Here is a 24,238-nt window from a genome sequence, read left to right as displayed (position 1 = left end):
TGTTCTATGAGATGTCAGGGAGCAGAGAATATGCTGTATAATGAATTTTGTTGAGACAGAGACTCATTCAATTTGCCACTGAAATGAGTAGTCATTCCGTAGAATGAGTCAAAATTCATCCCCTTCAGTTGTGGGAATCCTGCTTTTGTGGCACAATCACCAGATAATCTAAAGAACTCTGTACTTACTGATAAATATCTTGTGATACAGTTGTAACTTCTATAACCCCTTGGGCAATGGCTGCTTTCAGGGTCATAATGTGTATTCTCAGTGTTAACCCTGGACAATATACATCAGATGCTGAAATGTCAAGTAATACAAAATGTTATTCCTGCAGTGAGGAAAATGTAAAATAATTAACCAGTAGTCCTGAAAGACAAAGAAATTATGTGGAAAACAGTTAGAAAAAATAAATAAAATAAGATAAAATAAAACAAACAAAAAAAAGAATAAAATAAAATAAAATAAAATAAATAAAATAAAATAGTCTTCAATATTTATTTTCAAAGTAGATAATATTTTTGTGCTGACTGATGTAGGCTCTTGGCTTGACTGTTAGAATATATCCTTTTTTTTTTTTTTTTGGTCTTTTTAAAATATTCTGCATGAAATTAATGACAGCCTGACATCCTAATAAATTTCATGTCTATAATCTCAGTGTTAAAATCAGCCTTATCATCTTTTAGCCAGTGAATGAATGTTATCTATAACTTCCTCTTATCAGATGGCCTGTGGTCCAAGGGAGAGGATGGGTGGAGGAGACACATCCATTAGAGAGTAAAGGGCATCTCCTACAGGATCAGTTACACCTCTGACAGAGACTGGAAGGAGGAAATGATTCCCCAAGGATGGGGAAATCTAAGCAGTTCCAAGTAACAGTTTTGGGACATTTTTTTTGCTGGAAATAAGTATACTTTACAGCTGAGCTAAATACAATGATCATATTTAGGAAATGTTAGGCAACTGAAATGTATTCAGTATGCCTAGGCGAGCCTACCCATGTTCTCAACCAAGTGCAACAAGCAAAGTAGCTCTAAGTGGGGGTTTTATTATGTTTTGAAATGTTTTTTTTTTTTTTAAAGAAAAAAATGCTCCAATTAAATCTCCCATTTATGATAGAGTGTCTGTTGATCACAGTTTAAAGGAAAGAGTGCTGTGAAAGATGTTCTAGCAGCTTCACAGTCACAACCCATCTGGCTGGCTGCTGGGGGCTGGGTGGCATGGACAGGGACAGGCCTTGCTGCCACCAAAGGACAGGAAGGACCAAAAAGAACATACTGCTGAATCAGGATCCTGTTTATGAGCAAAATTTGGCTCTGATCTTACCAGTGCCTGGAGGCAATGAGGAAGATATGTCATTGTTTAGATATAGATTTTATTATTGCATAACGAGTTGGTCAGGCAGGCAGTCAAGCTTGCTCAGATATGGAGAACTTGTGTCTAGAGTAGAAAAATGCTATTATAACATGCTGAATTTTGCTAAGAAGACTTCTAATTAATATATCCAAGGAAGCCCAAGAAATACTCAATTAACTATCTTTGGCATGGTAATGAACTCTGAGATTCATAACAAAGGAGAAGTATCTATTTTAACAAACATTGTTCTCATTCTTCTAGGCTCCAGCCCTACAGAAGTTGATGTTTGTTTAACTTTAGTTATTGAGTTAAACAGGACTGTTCAGCTAGCTATAGTGCAACACATAAAAAAGTCCGTGATGGATCAGGCCCTGTGACAGCAAATTCTAAATTATTCATTAACTCACATTTCAGAGAACAGTCACAAGTCAAGCACAGTATCTCTGGCCTGGTAAACATTTAGTTAGTTATATCAAGTAGAACAGCTCTGTGAAGAAAGACTGACAGCATCGTGATCCAGAACAGACTGTAATCTGATAATTAAACTAGGCAACTGGAAAACAGGACACACTCATGACTTTTCATGGTCAAAGCACAAGGCAGCATCTGTCCCCCCGACTAACCTTTCCCATTTCCCACCTAAATGTTTTTGAGGATCCCTTATTTAGGGACCTCTCCATCCCCCTCACCCTATCCTTTTGGAATTAGCTCTCTTAGGTCAGACAGTATATAGGAGCTGGGCACTGCACTGCTCTATGCCTAGCTGGTATTAAGTCATTTAGAAAAGAAAATAAATTGATTCCTCTACCTAAATTTCAATGAAATGCTGATAGAATTTAGCGTCTAAGTGTCTAAATCACCTCTAAAAATTAGTGTTAATTGATTATCTTCAAACCATTTGAAAATTTTACATTTGTTTCAAGAATATCAGGACATTATTGTTAACACATTTGTTATCTAATTTTGTAGATCCTGGCCAAAGAAAAACAGTTTTATGAGTCAAGAACCTGTCAAGCATCAGCTTTATTGACCATGCCTTCAAAAGTAGTGAGAGCATTAAGCATAATATTTTACTGGGAAAGGCTGGAAATGCAAAGCATTTTTGGCCTGATACAGTAAATCATGTTCTTCTTTTGTATGGCAAATAGAGGGACCGCTATCAAAATAGATCATCCCTCAGGCTAGTATATTCTGCTTTTTTAAAAAACATGTCCTTCTTCCTCAGGATGCATTTGAGTGTATATGAAAGGCAAAAACTGATGAATCGGATTAATAGTATTGGAGCATGTCAACTTTAGATCATGTAAGAATCAGCACTTGCCAATAGACGGCCTCAGTCAGAGTGAGAACATAAGGCTCACATTACCCCCATCCTCCCCAGAGACATACAAATCTCAGATGCGTCAAGTGTATGTTCAGTGCTGGTTAATCACAGGGAGAGCAGTTGCACTGACAGTCTCATAACTGACATCAATAATGTGCCAGCCAGGAAAAATCTCTACTCAGAATAGCACTTTGTGAACTTTATTTTAAAATCATTTCTGGGACTGTCCTCCATGTCAAATATTTCCAAGGCTTCCTGAAAGCCTCATGTTTTATCCACCATCTGAGACTGATTTCAGTCAAGTTTTTCTTTCAAGGTTATGGCAATGTTTATTGATTAGAGAGTTGCACAAGAACATATGTTTCCAAATTTCTCACCCATTTGTAACATTTCTTCTGATATTTAATATATTTGAACTGAACAAACATCAGAACATAAATTCAGATAATACCAAAACTGAGTTTCAATCATCTTAAGCTGTTCCTATTGTGCAACACACATACTCAGATATATTGACAAATAGACAGTAGAAAGGAGAAGATTTGGGATAACCTGGATAAACCATTGGTGAAATTTTCAGTGTTCCTGCTGACAAGTTTTAGCTATTAACTAACAAGATTATAGGCTACTGAAAATACAGGTATTTGTAGAGCTATGCAAATATCTCAATCACACTGCAAATTGATTTAGATTTTTAGACTGTTTTTAAAAATTATTTTCATAATTTAAAAAGTGGTTTTTATCTCATGGCTATTTTAAAATTTAAAAAAAAAAATCTGAATATATGTGGCATTTTAGTCTTTGTACACTAAAATATTTTTTAAAGGTTTTGAGATATTTCAGTAATAATTTCAATATTCACTGCTCTGTTCTAAGACATACAAAACACAGGCTTTATATACAAACATTTAATTTGAACATAAAAGCCACCTCTTATCATTAAAAAATAAAACAGAAATCAGAAAGTTAAAGATTTAACATTCTGCAACTATTTCAGTTTTGCAATGTGTGAAACATTCTTAAATATAGCACAAATTAAAACTGCAGATAATGTATGAATTACTGAACTTCTTTGTAAGTGAAGTGAATATGAAATTCTAATCTATTGTTTTCCAAGGAAATAATATCACTGATGTGTGCATTACTATTTCAAATTACTCCTTTGAATACTAACCAGTGATTTTTATCTCTCTTTGTAGTTCAGAAAATAAATCTATCTTTAGATCTTACCAAAAACTAAAAACAATGCTGAAGTTAAAGAGCTGGGTTTGATATCTAGGTTTTATATCCAGTTTACTAATGAAAAAATTGCCACAGCATCATTCAAGGCAAGATTGCCAGTGTTGCTGGCCTTGAGTAAGAGTATTTCAGGATGAAAACATACACTCAGTTATGGCTCTGAAAATAAATTCCTTAAACTGTATTGTGAAACTCTGAAGCCAAAGTTATTGAATATGTTCTGTTATAACAGGGAAGAAATAGGAACACCAGCACCTCAGCTATCCAATTCTTCTGGTAGTCTTCCAATACAAGAACCTACCCTGATTAAGACCCGGAGCTTCAGGAGGCATGCCTTAAATCCTTCCCGCTAGATCCCCCATGTACAGCCTACAGGGCAAAAGAAGCGTGATTCCCTTCTTCCATTAAGAAGGAAGCCCAACACAGAGGGAATAGAGAAATCAAGGCTCAAGAGTAAAAAATAGTTCCTCTCATGACTGACTTGGTTGAGCATGAGCAGAGAGATATGCCTGTTCTAATTAGCTTCACCTGCATACGGTCTACTAGAGGTTTATATCTGCTGGAAACCAGGAAGTCTGGTTACTGCATGTGCCTAATGCTAGGGAAGCAGAGCAGGGCAGTACTTTGATTTTCATGGAATAATTTAATTTACATCAGCACAGAAATCTTGACCTCTCCTGTACAGAGACTAGAATTGTGAACCATCATGTGCAAGAAGGCAGTGGAGAAACTGTGACAGCTTCAAAATGCAAACTTTTCAGCTTTTAAACTAAAGCTGTGGGCTGGTGATTTACAGTGAACATAATGGTAACATAAAAGTGTTTCCAAGGACATTCTTGGTTTGAAGAAAACAAATCTGAGAGCTTCAGTCAGTGAAGCTCTTCTGTTACTGACCCAAGTGTAACATTAAGGTTGATAACAATCTTTACCAAACAAGACTACAAGTTCAGTAATAAAACAATCTTCAGTATGATCCCCATCAGTACAGATGAAAGACCAGAAGCTCAGATTCTATTCTATTCTATTTGTAGACTTTAAGCCTAAAACAGCAAACAATTAAAAGCTCATTTCTAAAGGAAAATACCTCTAAATAAAAAGCTATAGTTACTTTCTAGATGTGTTTGAGAGAAGCCCATGCAAATAATTTAATCTACTACATGTTGCAAGGCCAGCTGCTATTAAATATATAAAGGGAAGAAGTACCTGAAAAACATTTTTTTCTGTAATAATTGTTGTAATATAATATTTCTGGTTGCTGCATGCTCCCTAATAGTTCTTTAAATTAATACTAAGGTAGATGACATTTTCAACAGCAGTGTTCAACAGTCCAAGGGAGGTATGCAAAAATGATCCCCCAAGGGTATCGGTTTACTTTGGAATCTTACTCAAAGCTCTCAAAATTCTTTGAAATTCTTTCTGTTGATTTCAATAGGGTCAGGCCCTTAAAACGTTAAATCATTCTACACGTTGTTGAACCTAATATTGCCCCAGGGTCAACAATTTGGTAGTTGTGGTATTTGCCTTGAAGAGTTGTTTCCATATTATTTCTATCCTTTTTTTTCTCTCTTAGTTTTCTTTAAAATTGCCATTTTTGTCTATCACTTTCATTTTTTGTTACAATTTCAGAAAAATGATGTAGACATTTTTAATTAAGAAAGACCTCTTAGCAGAAAATACTTACCTTCATTGCTGTATAAAGTGTCAGGTTCAGTCTGTGCCCAGACTAGTATCAGTAATATATAACTAAGTAGTCTTAACATAAAATTAAGAAAAATAATTTTCAGCTAAAATATAATCAAACCTATCAGTTAATTAAAATATGTCAACTGTAAAAACAATGTTTGATATTAAAAGTTTAGAATCTCCTAACATATGCATCCAATTTTTCAAACTTGTTTTAGTATTAATTTTCATCTAGTTTTTTTTCTCTTTTTCTGAGCTCTTGAGTTACACTGTCATTGTTGGGCTTTACTTTTTAATTATACTCGTGTGGATATGAGTGCAAAAAAAAATCTTTTACATGAAAAAATAAAAGCAACCAAAACCAAACCAAACCAAAAAAAAATTGTTTTTCAGGAAAGATGTACATAGACACCAATGAACTCCTATATGTCCATATAGGCAAAAATATTCTATTTATGTTAGTAAATTCATGTGCATGTGTAAACACAAATATGATCAATTCAATTCTGACAATTCTCTGATCATATTTCAGGATGAAGCTGGGTTGCATAACACACCAACATTAAGAAGATAGTGAAGTTTTGTCACTGGCTGCTTGTGATATTCTGGAATTCTGAAATAAAATCAAAAAGACTGTATCTCGATAATAAAAATCTTCTGTCATTTAAGTCTGTATTAATATATAGCTTGCAAACAAGGAGAAAAGTGAACACAGAACTGTGAGTGCTGCTTTATATCACTAACAGAGGAATGTAGCATAGCTGTTCCAGTGCTTTTCCATTTCTGGAACTATTATCATGTTATAACCAGTAAAAAAAGCATTTTTCTTTTCCTTTAGTGTTGGAAATTCACCTGCTATCAAATCATAAGTGCACATACCTATGAGTAGAAATTTGTTTCCTTATGCTTAATATAAAGAATACTTGATTTGAATTTTAAGTTGTCGCCGTATTTTTTGTAAGATACCCAGGACAAACATACCCAAACAAACAAACAAACAAAAAACCCACCACCACCACCAACAAAACAAAGCAACAACAATTGTATATGAAACTATATTAACAGGTTAAAAAAATAAGGGAGACAAATTTCTGGCTTGATCATTAGAGGTCATTAAATAACTAAGAAAAGGAAAGCCTTTTGTATGTAACAGCCAAAAACTCTTGCTAGATCTTCATACAGGAAGTCTTTTTAAGAATTGGGTGTCTTTAATAAAAGAGATAAGGACTAGAAAAGTTCAGTAATATTTTTAGAAATATGATTGGCAGTAAATTAAATCCTTGTTACAGCAAACCTTTTATAATCATGCTCAACTTTAAATAATGTGAAAAAAAATGTCTTCATTGATGCTGTTCATTTGAAGTCTGGCTATACACTCTAACACGTTGCTGTTGCTAGGTTGGTACTTTCCAGCTAAGTTTATCTGTCTGAAACTCCAAGTATGTACAGTAGTGATTCAGGAACAGTAACGTAGGATGTTTCTACTTCTGGTATAAGCTCTCAAAGTCTGAGTAAGATTAATTATATGCCTAACTATCTCAGGTAGTTTTGAATGAGTGTTACTAACAAACAAATGCGAAGGAATAGCATTCAAGCACTTACTCAAGCATTACCTTACAATGCAAACCCTCTGCCTCAAAGGGCATGGACATATTAGCAGTCACATCACATGCAGACCTGCTGGGATACTTACCAACCCCACTATGATGTCTTCCAAATATGCAGAAAAGCCATTCACACGCTACTTCTCAGTATAAAATGCCATAAAATAATCTTTGCCTATATTCCCCTGAGATATTTCGTCTCTTGTACTTAACATTTCTTGTTCTCTTCTAGTAAACTGTTGCTGTCAAAGCAGGTTATGACTATTGTCATTTTAGAATTTGAAATAAGTATACATAACACAAAAAATCTCACCAGTTTGGACAGTAGACCGTGTAGGCATCAAAACAGAGTTAACAAGTCTAAGATTTCCTTATGTTATTCTTTCCTGCAATAGGCAATGAATTTTAGCAATATTACATATGGCATATTGGTAAACAGATCATTACATTTTACTGAGAACAATTAATAAAAAGAGCATGTTTCTGGGAAAATCAATTTTATTATTATTTGAATGTCATAATACCTTATAATAGTAGTGTTTTTTCCTTGTACAGTGACAAATGAAAAGCAAAAGTGAAGTTTTAAATCTAGTCTATAATAACAATGTGTTTGCATTTGAATCACTGTTTTTTCTCTAACAGAGAAGAGCTCAGATGTAGCCAGCTGGCTAATCTTTTAGGCTACAATTCCACTGTGAGTAGTAATTTCTATATAAATGGTGTGCAAATTTTAGGGGAGCATGGGGGAAGATTTTCTTCCAAGATAGAAAAATATGTAAGGCGTTTTTATTTCAATTAAGCAATAAGTAACACAGTTCTGATGACACAATTTATGTTTGAAATACCTGTAAAGTAATCATAGTAATTAAAATGTAATAGTCATCATATAGGATCCAATTTACTAAAAAATTTATAGTAGTGCATTATTGCAGTCTGGTGTCCACCTGTCCCCAGCAGTTTTGTACCAGGAGTGTGAGTTGTGTACCAGGAGCTGTGAGTTCCCTAAAATGTAATAAAAAATTACACAGGGAATTCTGGACAGGTGTCAAACTGGTCCCAGCCTCCACTTCTCAAGCATTTCCTGTAGTAGAGCATATGAAGGCTGGACCTAGGGCGAAACACAGATTTCTAAGATTCACAATTTCTAAGCCCAAGATTTAAATCATTCAAAACCATGTGTCTCCACTGCTGATGTGCTGGGGAGTGCTTGCATTTCCTACATGCTGAAGTTGCTTCCAACACAGCTATCCAAACATCCAAATATCTACCTGTTGTGGTTTAGCCCGGCTGGCAGCCAAACACCACACAGCCGTTCGCTCACCCTCCATGCTAGAACTCCAGTACGAACTGGAATCAAAGGCAGCCAAGTGGTATGCCACAATTGATATTGCCAGCCTATCCCCGAGCAGCCGGCCCCCCACCCCGGCTAGCCACCCCTATATATTGTTCAGCATGACGTCAGATGGTATGGAATACCCCTTTGGCCAGTTTGGGTCAGCTGTCCTGGGTCTGCCCCCTCCCAGCTCCTGCTGCATCCCTAGCCTGCTCGCTAGCAGGACAGAGCGAGAAGCTGAAAAGTCCTTGGCTTGGTGTAAGCATTGCTCTACAACAATTAAAACATCAGCATGTTATCAGCGCTCTTCTCATTCTAATCCAAAACATAGCACCCTGCCAGCTACTAGGAGGAAAATTAACTCTGTCCTACCTGAAACCAGGACACTACCAAGTGCCCTGAGGCCCAGGAGTCCCAATGAGTTGAAACTTCATATTGAGATGCAAGATAACCAGGTTTGAATGTCATTCCTTTTTCCAGGTTTTTGAAGCCATTTTGCAAAATGGGATTTTACAGCGCCCATCACCTTTCATGACAGACACCTCAGAGTCCTCCTACTTGAAGTTGCTCTTTTAAGCATAAAACAAGGAGTTGTTTATGAAGCTAAAGAAAAGCATGAAAATGGCCCTATAAGTTATTGCATTCTCTTAGGCATAAACCATTCTTTTCCACTAAATTTGGCTTAGTATCTTTCAGAGAACTGAATGGTTAACGAAATCACTGCTATGACCACTAAAGTGTTTTCTCCATGCTCCATCAATAGCAACTCATTTCAATGAAAGTGACAGGTTTTGTCCTGGGAGAGCGACAGCCATCTCACTCGTCTTCTGGAAAATTTAAGGGAGTTATTTAAAGCAGTTCAGAGGGGAAAATAAATCTGAGCTTAGTCTTTTTTTTTTTTTTTTTGAGGGGCATAAATTCTTTATAAAACTAGCGGTTTCTTCAGTCCAAGTGTAATGAGTAGTAGGCTGTCCTTAAATCTACTGAGGCAAACACTCTGTTATTTTATACAACTTTAGAGTTGTACTCGGCTGGGAACTCATTTTGAACCAGACAAACATTTTTGAAGAGCTGTCTGAAAAAGTCATTAAAACCTGTTAAATTTCATGATCTTTCCATCTGACAAAGACTTTTTTTTCTTTTGTATATCTGTTCCCCATTCAGTATTGCTTGATGAACAACAAGATCTTGACAAAGGATTGGGGATGTGTATTTTTACTTCAACTGGCATTTGATACATCCATTTGGATATGAGAATGTCACAGTCATGTCTGAGGTACTGCTTTTTCCTAAGATGTTGACCTAGTAAATTCTGTGAGCAAGTATAACCTGCTTAGTATGATGAATTACCCCAAATTTAGCACCATGTGTATTCCTAATTTGTGAGTATTTTTTGCTGTTGACCACCTTCCTCCCCCTCCTCCCCACCCACACATACACACACACACACACTCAAGCCTTAGAGATCCTTCTCTTGAGGATTTGGTCATGAAGAAGGAACTTATTTTTGTATTTGTGATTGACATTTTGTGGGTGTTATGATAACGATACTGTGCTCTAATATAACAAATATACTTTGAAAATTCCCAAGAAAAAACTAGTTCAGAGTGACTGACTGGAAAAACAATTTTTAATATTTTTGGATCCACAAACTTTAATTTTGAGAATTCCCAGATGTGTATATATGGTACTGCAGGAATATTGCTGATTCTGTATGGGGACTGGGACAAGATTATGCAAGGTACTTCAGTCTACTAGAATGTGACAATCTCTAGCGTGATGACGGTAGATTTTTTGGTGTGTGTGTTTTTTGTTTGTTTTTTTTTTGTTTGTTTTGTTTTTTGTTTGTTTGTTTCATTGTTTGATCATTCATTTGTTTTTGTTTTTAAACCCAAGGCAGACAAAAAATAATAATAATAATAAAAAAAAATCAAACATGTCTATTGCCTGTCCCAACAAATGCTTGTCCAGATTATAAAACCATTTGAAAAAATGCCAAGAATGTCCTGGATTTACCCTATCCAACTGAAATGTCCACATTGGAAGCCTAAATACTCTCAACTCTCTTTAAAAATCTTCAAGGAATAAATGGCTAAACACATTGGAGGATTCAAAGTATCACCTGGCAGCAGAAGTAGGCAGAATCATTTTGTACCAACTGTTGTCTCCCTCTTGGTTCCATGAAGTACTTATAGATCAGTTTACTTTTAAATTTCAGCTCTGTCTGAATAGGCTGAGATAGAATTATTCTATACAGATTAAAATAAGCAAATGACCCAAGGCATTTTATAAAGAGGAGAAAAAAGTGACTGATTTGGGAAGGTCATGGAAACAAGACATGAAAGCTATAAATCTATTTTAAATTAAAATTTATTGAAATACTTATAGCTAAGGCCAGAGTTGAAGAAACCTATACAAATATTATCATTTTGTCCTGCAGCGGACACACGTAGGTGCTCTTCTGAGAAACAAGGAAGAGCATGGCAGTCTAAGATTTACATTGTTATAATCTATATAAATCATACTATTGAAACAAGCTTTTAAATTTACTCTCTTTTCCATTCTACTTGTGTTGCTGGGTACACTGTCTGTTTTTCTAGTGAAACTTAGTCACATAGTACAAATATTAGTAAGCAGAATATGAAATATAATGAAAATATGATTTAGTTATGGTTGGCTTCAGTAGGCTAAAGAATATCAAACACTATCAACAGAGACTTTCCTTTTATGGTGTAATGTGATACAGTTGTAAATGAAGGCATGGCAGGAAGATTTTGAACTTATGCTAAATTGGCTACAGCAATTTAATTAGGGATTTGGACATAAAATGTTTTTATTAAGTCCATGCCTATTTTTAACAGCTCCGTTAGCCTTTAAATTTCTGTAATACACAGATGTTTTACAAGCATGTGTTATTTACTAAAACATGTTTACGGTTCAAACACAGTAGATTTACTGCGAAATAATGCTCCCTAGCTGTTTTAAATGCCAATAAGTAACAGATATGTTTTTACTGAAGTTTATCACCACTGTTTGGGCTGCTGAAAATTTCATAAGGTGAATAGAGGTCTCCAAGAGGTTTCAGCTCATAGGAGTGAGAACCCAGATGTTTTTTCTTTCACCCAGCTTAGCTCAAGTTGGATGCAGGAGCTCATATCAAGAACAATTTTGAGACTGAGCCTCCTACTTTGGAAGTTAGGTCTTCCTTGGGTTAGACAGCAGTTTCAAATCATCATCACCCTCAGCTGTCCTAATTGATCCTGTGCTGAAAATCATCCTGGTGATAATAATAGATATGTCTGAAAATTCAGTCTGCCCCCTCCTCAGCTGTTACAGCTCATAGTTAAATCAAATGACAAAAGGCTGCTTAAGAAAAGGTGTTAGCAGAGTACCAAGAGTGGTATTGAATATCTTCTGTTCTGCCATCTTTGCTATGGTGCCAGTAATTTACAGCAGCAGATCAGGGTACACAGCAATAGCCTTCCATCACCTTTACCACCATGGCTAGATTCATCTATGTTAGCCCATCTTAAGGGCACATGTAAAATTTTTACATTTTGGCAGTGTTGTCTTATTGTAATGTTACTGGGCAGAATTAATATTGCATTTCCCCTTCTCTTTCAATTTTCATTGTATTCAGAGAGACAGCTGCAGACTCAGTAAGTTCTTGAGCCACAAAATTTTGGAGACTGGAAGAATATTTTGGAATGACTACATCACCGAGTATATCACTGTGTGTTTTCTCTGTTCTGAAATTGCTTCTGAGACATCTGGTTTTGGCCTTAATAAAGGACAGGGAGTTGGTGGAGGTGGAGTCAATCGACTGTCTGGTCTTGGCACATCAATTTCTCCTCTCAGTGCTTAGCAATTAGGAATCATGAAAAAGAATGAAGAAAGAAGACCAGTTCCAGCAAAGGACATAGAAAAAAAAGGGAACAAAAAACATATGGTAGGAACGTATTTCCCAGTCACATATCATAACCACATGGAAGGCTGGACCCATGTACATAAATGCAAGTTAATGCCTGAATGACTGAAGAGCTCCTATAAGTGAGATGGGACTTGACCCTTGCCTGACTCTAAAATCAATCATTCCTGTAGTCAGAATGAGGGTCTGTATGATCTTGTAAGAGATTTTAATGTAAATATTCATTCTGCCACAGAAGATTGACTTCCCTTCTGATAAATAATGGCAACAACTGAAAGAGTACTGTAATTCAGAAAAGCCAGCTAGGAAAGCTAAATACTAAACAGTTTAAACAGTCATTTCATGATGGTTTTATACAGGAAACAGAAGATGAAAAGAGACTCAGAAGATCTTTTGTGATCCATGACAGATATCACAATAAAATTACCACAGTAAAAACAAAGAAGCAAACAAACAAAAACACTGCTTGACCAGTACTGTTTCATTTCAGTCTTACTGTACTGATGAATATGCACTCGCTACAAAATTCCTGGAAGCACCAGCTACCATAGTTTTAATTTCACTTGTATCAAGCACTGTAAAAGATTATATCCCCTCTTCGGCACTAATGATCATTACCAAGGTCCCAGCCTAGTGAATTCCATAATGTCATACATGAACCCTTGGAGTCATACAGAGATCTTCCCATGACAACTGCACACCATTTGCAGGACAATTAGGCAGAATCAGGAAACAGACCATGGCTACATCTACCTTGAAAATGCTTTATTCAAAATGTAAAGGGAGGGAGAGTATATTCTCTGTCTTCAAGAAAGTCCTAGGTATTTATGTCCTAGATAATGGAGCTACTTCAATCAAAGGTCAACAATTACAAAACATGAATCCAATGAATCACTAAAGCAACAAAAATTGTGTTAGAGAAGTGTACAAAGTTTAGCAATAATATTGGTGATGGAAAATAAAAATCGCTGTGATCACAGAAGCCAATAATTGTGCAGTTTAGTAGCTCATATTCAGACTTTATATAAATGCTGTCCTAGAATTAAACATACTATCAATTTGCCCATAATATAATGCGATCTGACTTATATTCTTTAGTAATTAATTTAGTTATTTGAAATAGGAACAGAAATAAAATCATAATTAACTATATTTGCCAGTCAGCGTCTGTTAGAAATTATCACACACAAAAGGCAAGTAGCCTTAACCCTATCTAGTTTTCACTTATCTTTTTGCTCCAGTTTGAAGTCACAGTATTGTTAGATTTCTCAAACAGTATCTGCTCTTATTTTCATAGCAACTGTATTTCACTGTGTAATGACAACAGCAAAGCTATTTTCTAATAACAATATAAATCTTCCCCACCATTCCTGACACCTCTCTGGAGCTACCATTTCCCATTGTTACCAATCTGAGGTGTTGCAAAGGAGAAAATAAGTTTCTTTTTCAACCCTTTCCTTTCTCACCTTCTTTCTGGGGGAAGCTATGTTTCAAGCAGGAAGTTAAAGCCTGCACATTATTTCCATTTATATGTACCATTAACTGCACCTCATTCACAGAAGAATCACCAATTACTTCATAATCCTTTCTGTCTTACTGGGGATTTCCAAATGTTTTTCTTTCAAAAACACTATCTTCTGCATCAGGAAGTGCACCCTTTAAGTCCCTGCTTCTGCAGTATCATGGTACTTAATCACATCCCAAAATGGCTGACATCATTTGGATCTTGAAATCCTGCAGTCTTAAAATGTCCAATTCTGGAAACAGAAATAAAACACTCTTACTTTACAGAAATTGCAGGGGTGGAAGAAAAGCATTAAAGAATAAAGTAGCAAGCACAAATAAAAAAGTTTTATGGAGTTAGGAGGACTAGAGACATAGTGCAACTCCAGTCATTTTTCCTGATGTTTTGTCTATTTAGAGTGACGGTGGAAAAAGTTCTGAAAATAGACTGTAGTATAATTGAGCTTAAGTATTTTTATACATTTTGCTTATGTGAAAGAATCTTACAAGTCACTGGAATGAGGTTCTTGCTTACTCTCCAGACTTGCTTTGTACTTCGTAATGACAGTAAAAATGGTCACAAATATGTTTGATTCTGATGATTACTTTTTGTAGGAAAAAAAAAAAAGTTACTATTGTGTTATTGTGTTACTATTGTGTTGCAATGAAACTTGCATGCTTGAAAGCATGCAATTGAATGGATAGTATTGTGATAAGCAATCACATGTGATAAGCATCACAATTCCCAGCTCTCAAACCAAAACTAAATTATTGCATTATAATGTTTATTGTATTCACTTTCATAGATATCTTTGCCAGATATGCATTGTAAAAAACTATTGTATATGATAACATAACATAAATCAGTCAAATACAATTTGGACAAGGAAAACCAGAAGGATGTGTGAAGTCTGTACTGTTTGTGTCTTTTATGCACAGGGAGCTCTTCTGATTTTGATTTTCATGAGTCTGAAATTTGATTCTGAACAAATAAAAGTAACCAACTTAGAAAATGTTTTATCTCGGTCACACTATGCATGTAGAGCCTGCCCTAGGCTGCAAGCTTTAACCATGTTCAGTTTGGATTAAGAGGTGCCTCTCCATAAAGAGGACCAAAATACTTCTCCCTCACTTTTACTCACCCCATTTCACTACAGTTCAAAATACTGCCTTGTGAGAAAATCAAATTTATCTTATTTGTGTCTTTTGATCCTTTTCAGAAAATATGAGTTCTTCAGCACTGCTACTGTGTTGCTGGGATGGAGGAGGGTAAATTAGCTGTAAAATAATGGTTTCTTTAACATATAGAGAATTATAAGTTCACAAAGGATGCATTCAGTGGTCACACTTAAATTTATGAACTCAGAGAAATTAATTCACCAGATCCACTTGGAGTATTTAGAAATTTGTACGTTCACTCCTATGATTCTATACAAAGAAATTCAGAAATTTTAACTAAAACTGGACCACAGGAATGAAGGTGAACTCCTGTATTTGAAATTCATTTGAATTCCTTTTTAACTTTCCACTATATCAAACATTATTAGAACATTAGTTCCCAGCTGTTAGCTAGCAGAGCTGACTGATGTACCAGATGAACTGCATGGTATTTGTACCACTCATGGACCTAACACCGCATGCTAAATCCATGCATGTATTTTGCCTTCAACACACTTGCACCAGAGACAAGGACAGGATTGTGGCAGTGTTTTGCTGAGCACGAGATAGATGTGACCTTATGATAACAGAGACAGAGTTGAATGAGTGAGAAAAGAATGAAAGAATTTGGCGGTAACTCGCATGAAGCTAAATCTTAGCAATAACTTAGGTTGCCCCTTTCCCCTCTTCTCCTGAAGTATAGCTGTCACTGAAGTGTCATACTAGTGGTTTTGGCTGAATGCCTTCTTTTAGGCGCATATTGCAGCCAGGGGAATATTTTTAAATCTTCCAAAGCCAGGAGTTACATCAAGAAAATAGAATAAGAGTAAGTAAGACAAAGTGACATTTTACATGTGCTTCCTGATCCTTTCTGAATTAGGCCCAGGAGCTTTATAAAGGTGAGCAATAAAAGCTGGTACTGTTGAATATCCATATCCTGTACAACGTTCTTTGGAGGGAAGTAAAACATTTTCAGTAATAGGAAACAAAAAATACAATCTTGCCTCAGTATTTTTTTAAATTATTTTATTGGTTCATTTTAATGTTTGATTGTATTTTAGGAAAAAAAAAGGGAAAAAGAAAAAGAAAAAGTAATTTTAAAGTTGTTTTCTTATTGGTTCTTATCATTTTGTTACCAAAAGTTTGCTGGTGACATGAGGAACATATTTCTATTGCACACCTCCATCACCCAGCTTGCAGCATTTTCTGGGGGGCCAGGTGTCTCCAATTTGGAAGAAATTATTAAAATCTGTTCAGCTGGTTCTGCATCAAAGAACTCTGTAATTGCTTGGTTCTAGGGCTTTCTGCCATTTGAGGTTGAAATGGTAACCATCTGTTGAGAATTCCTCCACTGAGTAATTTTATTCATATTCTGCGGAACAACAGAGAGGAAAAAATCTTTTCCAAAAAAAAAAAAAAAAATTATAACTTGGTTTTGAATGAAGTTCTTAAACTTGCAGCTCACGGTGGTTCTTGTCAGGTTTCGGTGACATCTGATTATACAGCAGAAAAAACAATTCACCTACCATGAAATACTACTATTTTATGCTAATAATAACTCATGAGGAAAAGAAGCATGGTTTTGTTATTGTTCATTCATCAATATAATGTCTAAAATGTGCTGAGAACTCCACAGATTAAAATAAAAATGTTGCTTGACATAAGGAGCATGGGAGTTGAAAAATGGTCTTCTGTACAAAATGTTTTCTGTAAAATGTATGTTCACATTGTACTATCAATACATTTTCTGACCTTAGCCATTTCTGGTAATGTTCATCTCAAAGCTATGTATCTAACCAAAGGTAGTCTTTAGGTTTCTTCTGCAGTCAATACAGAGACACAAACACATCCATCAAATGATTCACCTTAAGGTTCACGTTTAAGTTGGAAGAGATGAATTAGCTTCTGGAAGTATTTCTCCAGTCCCTTCCAACTCGGGATATTCTATGATTCTATCCATTTATATGTTGCAGAAAAACTAAACAAACAAACAAACAGAAAAAACCATCAGTGACCTTTGGATCCTTTCATTGTGCTTCAGATCTCTGTTTATAAAAGTGCTTCATTTCTCCAACAGATTATACACTTTTCTATTTTTTACAACTGATGAAGCCACAGACACCTCGGTAATAGAATTTCATTTCCAGACACTGACTTCCATTGCATTGGTGAGGACCTATGAAGGAAAGATTACATAATTAAAATAGTATTATAATGTATAATGTAATACACAAACATTTATTCTAGGATTTCTAGATTCTGAAATATGTATGTTTGAGGACTTATTTATATATATATATATATATTTTTTTTTTCTGTGCTTGTGAAATGGAAAAGAGGAAGTAGTATCACTCTGTTGCCTAAAGCATCTCCTGTCTTAAATGACATTTGACCACATATGATAACTGTACCCCTTGAAGATGCTACAGACCAAAAGAACAATGTGAGTGAATTATTTTACTGGTGGACAATTGAAAAGCAGAGATGGACTGATCACTGAGTTAAACAAAGCTTCAAAGGATGTCTATAGTAAGGGTTGGAGTTGACTCTGAATTTGCAAATTCAGTTTTTGCATTCATCAATGCGACCTCTTCAGCTTATAGCATACACAACTGCCAAGTCTGTCTCCTTAAATCTGGAGAAGTAAGCACTCTGCCATCATGTTCCATATATCAAGCTCTTAACACTTAGTTTTATTGCCAGTTCTCCCAGTCCAAAATCTGTGGAAAAGGCCAGAATGTTTTAAACTACTAGAATGTCTCCAGAAATTTGTTCCCATATGTACAAACTCTTATAAGGGCTAAGAGATCAGATGCTCTGGTCCTTGAAGGTCTACAAGTCAGAAAAGCTGTGTCCTTCAGTTCACCTTCAGTTCACTTCCAGTGAAAGAATGAAGACGAAGCAAAACTTTATCCTATCCTGCTTGAATTAGCCCATGAAGACTAAGCCTTACATGAAGAACATAACATGAATTATTCAACTTAAGATCTAGTAAATATGAATTTAAAAAAAATAATCAATGTTATTATTAAGATAATTATTGATAATCTTAATTAGTAGTTAGTATTATTAATATTAGCTTAAGTCATTAGGATCTCTTATTGAGTTTCAAATGCATCTTATAGTCAAGGCTGATAATACAAGAGTAGTCATTTCACGTCAGGAAATGAGAAGATCACTGAAGTAATGTGTAAAGAGTCCTTTCTCCTCTCTCCAGCTCTCCTGTACACCAGTAGGCAGTTAGGTAGTTGAACTGCAGCACTCATTAGTCTTCTAAAGTGCCAGGACAATGATTACACAGAGATTTGACGTACAAATCCTCTGGCCTGAAGAGGTAAACACATATAAACACTCCTACACAGCAATGAAACTTCAAACACATACTAATATGGAAAAGGATCTTTTTTCAAGAAACTAAAGAAACCAACAAGGAATAATGCAATTTTAGACTTAAACTTGAAAAACAGAGAAGAAATAAGAGAAAATTTGGAAGGATGATGGATTCTTGGATAAAGTGTTTGCTAAATGATCATGTTTGCAGTATCTCAGGGGGAGGGCAAAATGTTAGAACAAAAGCCAGGAGATCATGGTAGGATGGAATAGAACAGTTTGAAAAGTCAGAATATAATGGAATGTATTCTGTGGTGGGTTGACCTTGGATAGCAGCCAGAAGCCCACCTAGCCATTCACTCACCCTCCTCAACAGGATGGTAAGAGAAAGTACGATGACAAAACTTGTGGCTTAAAATAAAGACTGGGAAAATGGCTAACAGTTACTGCCATGGAAAAAACAGACTCAGCTTCAGAAAAAAATAATAATAATTTAATTTATTGTCAGTTAAGACAGATTTAGACAATAGAAAACAAAGAGAAAAAATAAATAAATCTTCCCCCACCCTTTTCCAGGTTTAACTTCACTCCTTTTTTCCCAACTACTATACCTCAAGCAGTGCAAGAGGATGAGGAATGATGGGGCTCGGGTCAGTCCATAAGAGTCCCTCTCTGCCTCTCCTTCCTCCTCACTCTTTTCCTGTGCTCTGGAGTGGGTCCTTCCACAGGCTGCAGTCCTTCAGGACAAACCTGCTCCAGCGCGGGCTCTCCAATGGCTGCACTTGCTTCCGGAAATAGCCAACTGATCCACCAAGGCCTCCAAATCTCTGCTCTGGTGCATGGACCGCCCCCTCCTGCTCCTTCCTCTCTGACTTTGGTGTTTACACTACCGTTTGTCATTTATTTTTCCCTTACTCCACCTGTCCTGTGGTTTTGTTCTTTATTACTTATGTTCTCCCAGAGGCACCAACAAGTGTAGCTGATGGGATCATCTGTGTCCTGTGGTGGGTCCATTGAGGAACCATCTGGAACCAGCTTTGTTCAGCACAGAGCATCCCTGGGTCTCTTCTCAGAACAACCAGTCCTGGAGACCCACCCACTGCCAAAACTCGGGTATGAACACCCGGTATGGTTTTCTTGGGTAGAAATAGTAAGGGACAAAATGAACATGAAGGCTCAGTTAGCTTGTGAACTCTTCTACTGCTGTCGTGTGGAGAAAACAATCCTGATCAAGTACAAGCAGATTCACAGCAGAGATAAGGAGAAGGCACCAACATGAAGGCACCAACAAAACAGTATTAGAACTTCTGTTCTCCAAAAAAAAAGAAATGCAGAATGAATTAACTAGATTAACTTACTAGACAAATCATGCACTTTCACCCCTTCTTCCACAATTCCCTCTTATGGAAGCCTTAAGAAGAAGAGGGCTGGAGGTATGCTATAATGACCGCCTGCCTTCCACTAAAGCTGCCTTGTCTACTCTTGGGCTCCCCAGTGTAACGCTTTGTTTTATACCAAGCTATAATGCTTTTAAAGCTGGAATTGATTACTTGTCCCCTCCTTGCACAATGAATAACACAGTAAGGCCTTTACTGACAGTTTGTCTTATTGATAGTGTATCCTCTAATGCACTATTTGTAAGAAGTTTTTAAAATGCATGCATTTTACATATATACATAAATAGAAAAGTAGGAGCTTCAGTTTTTATTTGTCTTTTATCTCTGCCTTTGTCATTACCGATCCCATAGGAAGACCAACAGACCATATACTTATGCAGGTCTTACTCTTAGGCCCAGCAATATAATAGCAGTTCATAGAAGTCATTTAAAACCTGGCTTTTACAATGCTGTCCTTTCATCTCATTGTACCAACTCCTTTTTATTCTCCTTGGTGAAGACAAGCTATAAAAAGGAATTTTCTACCATATCAGTCTCTGAGCCATCATTAATTTCAGCCAGCACCCTGGTCAAATGCCAAGACATTCTTGCTCTTCTCATTCTACTGGAAGCAAAAGGGGATTCAAAGTGCCAGAGCACCCAAGAGCTAAGAGGCAGCCACAGACAGCTAAGAGGACAGGATGCATACCCTTTGGTGGTCAGTAAGATCATAATCTTCTCATAGAGGCATAATAAACTGCCTGACTCTCATGGAGAGCAGTGTTCATCTATGACTAGAGGGACAGATAGATGGCCATGAGCATATGTTTTCAATCCATCTGTTTTATGACATTTGGAAAGCGTATTTTACTGGGGATTGGGGAACTGCTTTATCCTAAAGCTTCTCTTTTTGATAGAGCTCTTCTTACCAACGAAGTCCAGCCTGCCTTTCCTTCCCACAGTCCTTTGAACAAAGAGTCTTTTCTGTCCTGCTGTTGCTTCAGGACTGCCAGCCTCTGACAGCCTGTGAGTCGATGCCCAACCAAAGCAGCCCACTCTCAGGCAGCCCACTGAGCTGCAGTTAACCCCAGGGCTGGACACTTATGGATACAGCCTGCAGTCATCCCACCTCAGGTGAAGCATCCTCTAGAGATTGTAAACTAAGCCACATACTTCTTACTAATTCAGTAATGTCTTTTACTTGTTCTCAGATCATTGTGGTAACAGAATTACTGTAACCAAGAATGCTGGTTTATGGCAAAAAATAAAACTGGAGCTAAATTGAGTGTGACAGTGACCATAGTGAAGAATAACATTTCTAATGGAGCTCTTGCACTGCTCAGATTCCTCTGACAACACTGGGATTGTAAAACAAAACTCAGTTTGATTTTATACGTAGCAACAACATCAAAACTGACAGAAATGAGGGCTGCAAGATAGAAACATACCAAAATCATGCTCGTGTCAGAAGAGTTTTGGCTAATGAACTGAAGACAGGAGGTCTGAAGCAATATATTCAGTGCTAAGGTTAGTAGCAATGCTGTAACATAGCCAAAATGCTTTTCTTAGCTCTATTTTTTTTTTTTCTAGTGAGGGAGCTGCCTTGTTTCTTTACTGATGTTAAACTCAGGAGACTTAATAGTTATGCTTTATGGAATGGTATTATCACAAAAATGAAAACACTGAATGGTTGGCACCACATCATCACGCTCAGCCCTGTCATCTCCCGAGGATGGCATAAGGGACAACAGACCCAGGCATGCAAGGAGCCATCACAAGCAGGTGGCAGAGTGCAGAAAGCTGGACTAACTTGTAAAAAGGAACCTACTGCAGGAATATTGCTGGCAATGAACCAAGAAGTTGTCAGAGGTGTTTGCAGTTAGTTAACAGAAGTTATGTTAGTATCCTGGTTTGAATGAAGCTAGTTGCAATATGAAGATCGTTGTTAAGGAAATTTAAAACAGCAATTGTAATGTGCATGTTCAATACAAAGACTTGATGGACTGGAAGATGGAAAAGAGAGAAGTAAGAACTGGGATTTGATCTAAAGCACAATGTGCCACACAAATGCTCTTTTCATGTAATCACCTTTCAGAATTGAGAGAATACTGTAAACTTGCAAAAACAATTACCAGGAGAATAACCAGGCAGCCTTTTACATTGAAACATAGAATAAATTCTCCTTTCATTTTAACAAAGATTAAAGCATAAAAAAGATACATCCAGCAGCAATGAAAACCGACAAAGTTCAAACAGGTAGATAAAAAATAGAGAAATTAAAAGAGTACTTTTCAATTCTTAATATTAAGCTGTCAGTATTATCATAAAAATGATAAATTCCAACTTTAATAATATCCAGTCATCCATAAACTGTTGGCACTGGTGGTGTTTTTTTTTTTTTGGGGGGGGGGGGAAGAACAATAATCTCAAAGATTCGAACTTGGAAGTATTTGCAAAATTCTACTAGCAAAAAATATTTTAAAGCCTGAAATCAAAAGAAAAAGAGAGAGAGAGAGAATTAGATGCAGTAATCAGGGTTGTGCATGCATATGCCTATGTACAAACTAATTCAGAACACTTGTATACTTCTATAGATTTCTCAGTTCACATGAAAACTTTCCCAAGAGAGATTTCCAACCCTTAAAGTCATCCACACCCTTCAGAAGAATCTCTTTCAGAATACAGTCACACTCAAGGAGAAACTGTATAAAAATAGTGCACGATACACTGATGTAATTCATCATGAATATACAGTCACTGGGAGCAAGTGGCAGCATAATTAAAGCTGGCTGTATAATTGATTTTTTTTTCCAGAGTTTTTTCTTGCTTGCTTGTGTGCTTGCTTTTGTTCAAACTATGAAAAGAGTAAACTAGAGGGAAATGAGAATTCTGGAAAGCTCCATTCTGGGAGAGCTATAATTATTTTTTATTCTTTTTCTTTGCTTTCTAGATGTTTTTTGTTTGTTTCTTTGCTTGTTTTCCTCTTTCTGTATCTGAACAGGCTGCTGTTCTCAGGACCCGCACATCTGCAGTGTCACGATGCCTCCAGTCCTAGGCTGCCTGCCTTCTTAAGAACATGGCACAGGCAAGTAGCCTAGGAAGCCATCTCCTTGAAGAATGCAAGCTGAGAGCATCCTAGTTAAGACGACAGGGCCAACACATTCTTGCAGAGTCATCAGTAGCCAATGATCCTTCATGTCTAGCTAGAACCAGGGATGACACCGACACAGCAGAAAGTCATCTACCTCCTTAGAAATGTTTCTGGCAATGTCTTTCTAAGCAGTACTTCAGGAACCTGTAGTACATCAGTAAAAAGCTTAAGGGGGCTGCTTTGAGTACGCTTCCCCACATGCCTGTAAAGTCATTCCATTTTCTTTAGTGTACTAACTGACCCTTGTCCACTGGTGCACCAGGCCAGTGACTGGTGCACACTTGCACCAAGACAGAGCATGCTCCTTTATCTTCCAAGACTGAAAGAGAACTCCAAATACAGGCATAACATTTATCTTTAGAAGCCAATTGCAGGATGAAAACCACAGAAGACAAGTTCATCTAAGGGCAAATTTTGGCCCTAAAATTGTGTTACATGAAGGAAGTACCATTGGGAGCAATTAAGAAATCAACATCTGCCAAAAAATACACACAGTTATTTTCTGTTGGAAGTATAGCGAGGGAGTGATATATTAGGAACCATTTTGCAACGACAACCACTGTACCAACGTGAAAGTTTTAAAACACTCAAGAGGTCTTTCACAAACTAAATCCAATGCCCCTAGTGTCATCAGAACAAATATATGGCACACAGAGGAAAAGCCAGGACATATCAGAAACTGTGTGATTAGAGTAATTATGCTTAGACCACAGTTGCTGGGTGCAGTTGTGTAGACATGAAGAAAACAAGACTGCACAACATACAATTTCAGTTTTAAGGAGTTATAATGTGTTTAAAATTGTAATGCAGTTAAAAAATCGCAGTTTTTTTCCCTTAAAGAAGTTGCAGTTAAAGTTCAGATCATATAAAGGACTAGCACGTATTTTAACAGGAATACTAGCAGGCAGTTAAGAGATGTGTGTTCAGTTTAGAGTTGTGTGTTATGGCTGAAGAGCCCTAGAGTTTTATTAGTCCGCATTAGTAACTTTAGTGACTATCAGCAAGTCTTTTTCTCATGAAAGACAGGTTCTTTTCTGATTTGATTAGCCTGACCAAGGCCTTGGTTTCACAAAGTCAAAGATGAAAAAGAAAGTACATAGCCTACTATGAGTATGAAAAATAACCTACTATCTTGACCACATGACTTCATGAAGGTGTATTGTAGATGGAACTCACTGACATACAAGTACTACTTTAAAATGTCCAGAGAGAGATTTTTTATAAGCTTTAATAATTTTCCATTATTGTTTAAC

General features: G+C 36.5%; 1 protein-coding gene across 3 annotated transcripts in view; it reads right to left on the bottom strand.

The window, feature by feature from the left end:
- Positions 1-16,159: 16,159 nt before the first annotated feature.
- The window catches only part of OXR1 (oxidation resistance 1), a 349,036-nt gene continuing 340,957 nt past the window's right edge, over positions 16,160-24,238 (bottom strand). For all 3 annotated transcript variants that reach the window (XM_035546139.2, XM_035546143.2, XM_035546146.2), the window contains one exon: positions 16,160-17,304. In XM_035546139.2, coding sequence (XP_035402032.1) covers positions 17,226-17,304 — 79 coding nt within the window. In that variant the 3' untranslated portion in view covers positions 16,160-17,225. The remainder of the gene's footprint in view (positions 17,305-24,238) is intronic.

The sequence above is a fragment of the Cygnus atratus genome, chromosome 2 (assembly GCF_013377495.2).
Source record: "Cygnus atratus isolate AKBS03 ecotype Queensland, Australia chromosome 2, CAtr_DNAZoo_HiC_assembly, whole genome shotgun sequence".
In the NCBI taxonomy this organism is placed as follows: Eukaryota; Metazoa; Chordata; class Aves; order Anseriformes; family Anatidae; genus Cygnus; species Cygnus atratus.
This window is presented reverse-complemented; position numbering and strand designations above follow the sequence as displayed.